The 7,067-nt window shown below is 51.1% G+C and overlaps 1 protein-coding gene across 1 annotated transcript in view; it reads right to left on the bottom strand.

Moving 5' to 3' along the window:
- The window catches only part of SUPT16H (SPT16 homolog, facilitates chromatin remodeling subunit), a 38,134-nt gene that overhangs the window by 8,576 nt on the left and 22,491 nt on the right, over positions 1 to 7,067 (bottom strand). The window contains exons 16-22 of the mRNA XM_015814998.1: positions 6,642 to 6,777; positions 6,352 to 6,478; positions 4,904 to 5,022; positions 3,680 to 3,805; positions 3,468 to 3,580; positions 1,447 to 1,522; positions 23 to 192 (exon numbers count right to left, since the gene is read on the bottom strand). Of these exons, the coding sequence (XP_015670484.1) occupies positions 23 to 192; positions 1,447 to 1,522; positions 3,468 to 3,580; positions 3,680 to 3,805; positions 4,904 to 5,022; positions 6,352 to 6,478; positions 6,642 to 6,777 (867 nt within the window). The remainder of the gene's footprint in view (positions 1 to 22; positions 193 to 1,446; positions 1,523 to 3,467; positions 3,581 to 3,679; positions 3,806 to 4,903; positions 5,023 to 6,351; positions 6,479 to 6,641; positions 6,778 to 7,067) is intronic.

The raw sequence follows: 7,067 nt of genomic DNA, 5'->3' as shown, positions 1-7,067 counted from the left end.
AGCCACCGGTGTCCATACTCACTTGAGCCACTCCTTGATGGGGTCGAGCGAGGCCACGGGAATGGCGTTAATCATGGTGACCTTCTTGCTGTAATCCTTGTAAACAATGACCATGTCGAAGTTCTTCAGGTGGAACTGCACCCGCTCAAAATGAATCAGCTCCACCTCGTCCAGCGTTACCACAAATGGAGGCTGCAGGGACAGAGGGAGGGAAACTAGATCGGCCTTCCAGATCTTGGAGCGCAGGGGAGCAAACTCCCAGAATTCCCTGGCGGGACGAGGCTGCTAGCTGAGGAATTCTGGGAGTTGAAGTCCACAAGTCCTTAAATTGCCAAGTTTGGAGACTGCAAATAGTCACCGACTTTTCTTCTCAAAGCTTGACCGTGCTACCGTTGCACTGTGCTCGTCTCGGAAGCACCAAGGCGCTTCCGGGTTGAAAGAATTAGCAGGGATATCACCGTTGCCTGGGGACACCCAGTTTGGGACACTTTTCATGTTCCGGGCACGAGCTGGAGCAAAGGACGGGAGCTCAACTCTGCCCCATGACAGCACTTGGATCTCAAACATGGGCTTGCCAACCTCCACCCCAGCGACCTAACCACGCTAGCCACCATGATGTCAAGACTGCTAACATCGGATGTTCTTGCTTGACATATATGAAGAAGCAAGCATGTTTTTTTTAACCTGTATATCACTTCTAAAGTCAGACAATGTTAGAATAGCGGGTGGGAAAGTATGTACTTGGGGGATAGTTAGCCACAACAACATTTCAGTACAGTATTGCAAGGTCAGTTGTAACTAGAGGAGTTACGGGAGGGAAAGTTCACACACTTCAAACTAATTGGAGAACGTGATTGATGACTGTAAAATGAAGGAGTGAGTTATGCTTTGTTACAGGTGATTGGGGAAGGGAGGATTCAGTTTTTGGCTTCATTATGTACGTGCGGAAGCTATGTAGCAATAAAAGGATTCTTTAAGGAAAACAAAGCCTCAAAGTTCTTTGAAAAGCTTCTTCATCGGAACCATGACACATACTCCTACCATGCTACCACAACCGTAGCACATTGAAGACAGCAGTCAGTAAATATCACTTAATGGGAATGCAGATTAAGAGGAAGTAAACAGTATTCGAACCCCATGAGGATTTGAGAAGGCCTACATCAGAGGTCTTCAAACTTGGCCCTTTTATGACTGGTGGACTTCAACTCCCAGAATTCCTCAGCCAGGCACGCTGGGAGTTGAAGTCCACCAGTCATAAAAGGGCCAAATTTGAAGACCCCTGGCCTACATAGTAGGAGCCCTGTCCTCTTTGTGGGTGTCTAGGGCAACTCACGCCAGTTTGTCAGAACTGTAGCTTTCTAAGCTCCGAGGGCCAGATCCAAACAAAAACGGGACCATCCCTTTCCTAATTTTATATCCCGCCCCCCCTAGCAAAGGCACACTCACCCATTCGGTACAATTCACCAGGGCGCTGCTGGTTGGCTGGAGCAGGCAAGTGCTTCGGTAGGGGGCGCCGTTGAACCTTTCGCATGAGATGAGGAAGGCAAAGAGCAGACAATGATAATCCCGTTATAGGAAAGATAATCACACAATCTCAAGAGAAATCAGAGACCGGCCGTCTTCATAGGTACCAGCAGGACTTTGACAAAGGCAGAAAGGTGTGTCAGAGTGCACAAAGAATGTCCTCAACACCTTGTGGCAACTCCCTAAAACGGTTGTACACGCCTGGGGAAAGATGTGGCTGCCTTAAGACGTCTTGGCTAGTTGCCATGTTTGTGTTGAAAGGCAGCTTCTTGTTTCTGAATCTAGGGAAATTCTTCAGCCACAAGGCTTCTGTCCTAGCCCAATGACATCTTACTGGACCCTTGAGAAGAACGGAGTGGAACGGAACAAATAAAATACAGTATGGAGGTAGTCCTTGATTTATGACTGTAATGGAGTCACACCATTACAGGTTGTAAAGCAGGTCACCCACTGGACTGACCCGATTTCACCACCTTTTTGTGGCGGGTATCAAGCGAACATGGTGGTCAATGAAGCCAATGCCACAGTTGTGAAGGAAACCCTCTGTTCGCTAGGGGGCGTTTTTGTCAACTGCCGGTTTTCAGCAAAAACATCTTCAAACGCGGTCAGATGACTGAGGGATGCTACAAAGGGCCACAAATATGGGCTGGTTACTGAATGCCTGATATGGAGTTACATGATCGTGGGTGTGTGCCTGGTCAGAACTTCAGAACTGGGTCATAAGTACCTCTATGGGGGCTTTTGTAACTTCATCGAATGGTGGTAGGTATAAGCAACTTATTTGTGGTTTGTCATCTGGATGAGTTCTACTACCTATTATCCATCTATCTTTATCTATCTACCTATCATCCATCCACCCACTTATCCATCCATCCATCCACTTATCCACCCATCCACCCACTTATCCATCCATCCACCCACCCATCCACCACTTATCCATCCATCCATCCACCCACCCACCCACCCACCACTTATCCATCCATCCACTTATCCACCCACCCACTTATCCATCCACCCACCCATCCACCACTTATCCATCCATCCACCCACTTATCCATCCATCCACCCACCCACCCATCCACCAATCCATCCATCCACTTATCCACCCAGCCACTTATCCATCCATCCATCCACCCAGCCACTTATCCATCCACCCACCCACCCATGCATTCATACATCCCTCTCTATCTATCATCTATCTCAGAGGTCTTCAAACTTGACCCTTTTATGACTTGTGGACTTCAACTCCCAGAATTCCTCAGCCAGCGTGCCTGGCTGAAGAATTCTGGGAGTTGAAGTCCACAAGTCATAAAAGCGCCAAGTTTGAAGATCCCTGATCTATCTGTCTATCCATCTATACCAGGGGTAGGCAACCTTGGCTCTTTTATGACTTGTGGACTTCAATTCCCAGATTTTCTGAGCCAGCATGCCTGGCTGAGGAATTCTGGGAATTGAAGTCCACAAGTCATAAAAGGGCCAAGTTTGAAGATCCCTGATCTATCTGTCTATCCATCTATACCAGGGGTAGGCAACCTTGGCTCTTTTATGACTTGTGGACTTCAACTCCCAGATTTTCTGAGCCAGCGTGCCTGGCTGAGGAATTCTGGGAGTTGAAGTCCACAAGTCATAAAAGGGCCAAGTTTGAAGATCCCTGATCTATCTGTCTATCCATCTATACCAGGGGTAGGCAACTTTGGCTCTTTTATGACTCGTGGACTGGCTCAGGAAATCTGGGAGTTGAAGTCCACGAGTCATAAAAGAGCCAAGGTTGCCTACCCCTCATCTATACCTACCTTCTTAAGCTACCTAATCTATCTAATTTGTCGCCCATCTCAGGGGTGCCTTGAAACTTGCACACTCTTTCTCTGTCCCACCTGAGCTCAAGCGAACAGCCTCTTGCGGCACTCAAACAAAAGCTACCAGGCCACTCAAGCAGTCCTCACCCCAGCTCTCGGAAAGGAACCTCGAATTCCAACTCCTCCTTGGTTAGAGCTTCTACCTTCTCAATGAAATTCTTGAAGGCCGTTTTCAGCTTGTGTCTCATCTCCCGTTCCATCTGGGGCAAAGAGGATCAATCAGTCACACGGCCCCAATTGGGGTCTCCCGGCTCCCATCTCTCCCTTGTCCCACAGGGCTTCCGGCAGCCTATCCTCACCTGCTCGGCGTAGAGATCGTCCCGATCGTGCATGTGCTGGTGCTTGCCCAAATCGGTGGTGATTTCGCCCACCTCCGTGTAAAATTGCACGTCCGTGTGGCGTTTCTTCCCAAACATGATCGCATTCTGCAGGGCAGATAAGGGAACTGATAAAAGCTTCAGCTCTGTGCAGAATTATAGTCCGGAAAGTCTGTGCTTAGTGGGAGCTATTGGTCATGGGGAGGGGGAGGGGAGAACGATAGGAGCTCCTTGGTACTCTCTGAGCTTGGCTGTTTTCTTGGAGATATTTCATTAGCGAACTAGGCAACATAATCAGTGCTAGTGATACATTAGCACTGATGATGCTACCTAGTTTGGGTCATGAAATGTCCGCCAGAAAACAATCAAGCTCAGAGAGCACCAAGGATCTCTCATTTCAACCCTGAGCTACAAATATTCTCCTTTATTGGTAACGATGGGAGCGCCAAACAGGGCCAAAACAGCTTTTCCCCCCCAACCATAAATGATGGGCCAAGCTTCTCCTCAAGATAAGGATGCACACAGCATTTTCAGAATTTGCACAACCTCACAAACCACAAAGCACGGGCTGGCCGTTCAAATGCAGCGGGTTGTGTGAACGGAGAAAACCGAGGTCCTTGTCCAGTGATGGCGAACCTGTTAGAGACCGAGTGCCCAAACTGCAACCCAAAACCCACTTATTTATCGCCGGGCGCCGGGTGGGCGTGGCTGGGGTGGTCATGGCAGACTGGGTGGGTGTGGCCAAGGTGGGCGTGATCACCTCGATGTTGCTCGTGGGGAGGGACGTCTGTGGGGGCCGGGCAGGGTTGGGGGAGATCCAGGGGGTCTCTGGCAGGTGGGGCAGTGGGCAGGGTGAGGCGAGGCAGGGCGGGGGTGCCATTGACAGGGCAAGGTGAGGCAGGGGCCGGGGCGGCTGCTGCCTGACACCATTGGCCCCCGCACACAGAGGCCAGCAAGCGCATGGGTGCTGGGATGCATCTGGCCCTGTGAAACCTCGGCAAGTTAGTGGGCGGCTGGTTGAAGAGGGACGGTTGCCGTCTCCGGGGCATGGCGCGTGTGCCCACAGAGAGGGCTCTGAGTGCCGCCTCTGGCACGCGTGCCATAGGTTCGCCACCACTGCCCTTGTCTGTCCTTGCTACCCACTTCCGCCAGCGAGGACCTTCTCAACCCTCCAGCTTCTCCTAGCTGCCCAAGGCAGAAAGATACCTTCAGATGGAAGTGAAGCACGATGATCATCTCCCCGTCGCAGGGCTGGAACACGGCGTGTTTGATGTTGTTGTACAGGATGTCCACTTTGTCTCCCCGCACCGAAGTGAAACGGAAGCCTGTCGAGGAAAAGCCTCAGTGAGGGGGCGAAGGCCATCTGCTGCTGGGTCGTCAGATTGGAAATGTCAGGTAGAACCTCCCCGGGCATGGAAATTTATTTTTTATTTATTTTATTCACAACACGGCGTTGTTACATCAGCCAGGAGACTACAATGTGAATGCACAGTAGTAGCTTGGCTGCCAATTGACCGGCTCTGTTACGGGACCCAAAGGTGCTTTTTCACTAGGCAACTGGACTTTCTTGTTTTTCTCTGAAGACGTTTCACTTCTCATCCAAGAAGATCCTTCAGCTCTGACTGGATGGTGGAGAATGGAAGGATCTCTATTCCTTGCTGACAGCTGGGCATTTGCATTCTTTTAGAGAGTCATTTGAGGCCTACCTGGAGGCTTATCTGTGTCTTCAGGGTCACCTGAGTGGTGCAAATGGGTGTGGAGCCTTCTTGGAACTGTTGAAAGGACTGTGTTGTAGGCTGGAGATAGATGATGTCATATCCCTCCTCCGCCCCCAGCTGTCTGAAAGGAATATAAATCCTTCCATTCCCTACCGTCCAGTCCAGAGGTAGGCAACCTTGGCTCTTTTATGACTCGTGGATTGAGGTCCACGAGTCATAAAAGAGCCAAGGTTGCCTACCCCTGGTCCAGTCAGAGGTGAAGAAACGTCTTGGATGAGCGGCAAAACATCTTCAAGGGAAAAACAAGAACATCCAGGTGCCTCCTAAAAAAGCACCTTGGGAACCACTACGACCTGGATGACTTGAGAATCTCCACAAACATCTGTTATGCCCGGGTCACACTTGTGCGCTTCCGAAGATGTGCCACAGGAGGGCGAGATGGCTTTGCACCCAGAGAGGACAAGCGGCTCTTCCTGCCGTGTCACCCAAGGCCCTCTCTCTCCACCGGAGGTGCCCTGTGAACGGGCGCTGCAACCAGGAAGTTGGCAGCAATCTAACCGCCGGCATGGAACACCAGCTCATCTCCCCACCAAAGCGATATCTGTTTATCTCCTTGCGTAGAACATGGTTTCAAACTTGCTAGGTGGGCAGAAGCTGAGGTGAGTGACGGGAGCTCGCCCTGCCCCGCAGTGCTAGGGCTCGAACCTCTGGAGGAGAGACCACCTCCAGCATCACGAAGCCAGAGCCAACGCGCCCTCTCGGGCATGGAAATAGGGAAGACACAAATCTTAGGCTGGCTGGGCAAAATTCCAGGGATGGGGTGGCTCGAGAGATGGTGGCGAAGCCCAGAGGAATCTCTTTCAATGTTCTGCTTCTGAGCTACCTCTTCGGGGGCGGTCTGTCCCAGAGGGAGAGCTCTGTGCCTCTCGCCATTACCGTTGACGTGGGCTTCCAGAGATCCCTGCATCCGCTTCTGGGCGATGTTGGGACGGATGTAGAGGTCCTTCAGTTTTGGATTGCTGCGGTTCAGGTTGATCACCAGAGAGTCTTGCTTGACAATCCCCTGCAGGAAAGGAAAAAGTTCAGCTGCTTCTGCTCACAAAGTCGCTGTTGTCCGCTAAAGGTGCCACTCCCGGTGGTTGTCCTCAGCAAACACATCTCTTCGGTTTCTCCAGCCATCTTTGGGAGATGCTTGCCCGGAAACCCCCCTCCCCAGGGGGGCTCACCTCCTTTTCTTTCTCCTCGGCTTCGCGGGTTTTATAACGCTTCTGCACTTCCTTGATGATGCGGAAGGCGTTCTGGAGGTTGAGCGCCGGGACTGTCTGTTCCCCAGGCGTTTTGATGTTGGACGCCCGGTATGTTCTGAAGGAAGAGCAGGGTTAGCATTAGCAGGGGCCCAGTGATGACACCGAAGCTCAATTGATGGGGGCTGCTAGGAGCCTCTTTTGAAGTCTGGGAGCAGAAAGGAGCGCGAGGGAACTGCCTGAGGTCTAGACCTTTAAGAATTCCCATTCATTAAACCCACCAAATCCCAGAAGGCCACTGGTTTCTTATCAAAGCCTGGGCTCCAACTCAAGACAATCCGAAGTCGACTAAAGCAGGGCTTTTCAACCTTTTCACCCATTGTACCACTTTTAGGATATGGCAACATC

This window comes from Protobothrops mucrosquamatus, unplaced genomic scaffold (genome assembly GCF_001527695.2).
Source record: "Protobothrops mucrosquamatus isolate PMUCROS unplaced genomic scaffold, P.Mucros_1.0 scaffold_98, whole genome shotgun sequence".
NCBI classification, from domain to species: domain Eukaryota; kingdom Metazoa; phylum Chordata; class Lepidosauria; order Squamata; family Viperidae; genus Protobothrops; species Protobothrops mucrosquamatus.
The sequence above is the reverse complement of the archived record's forward strand: the minus strand, read 5'-3'. Positions and strand labels throughout refer to the sequence as shown.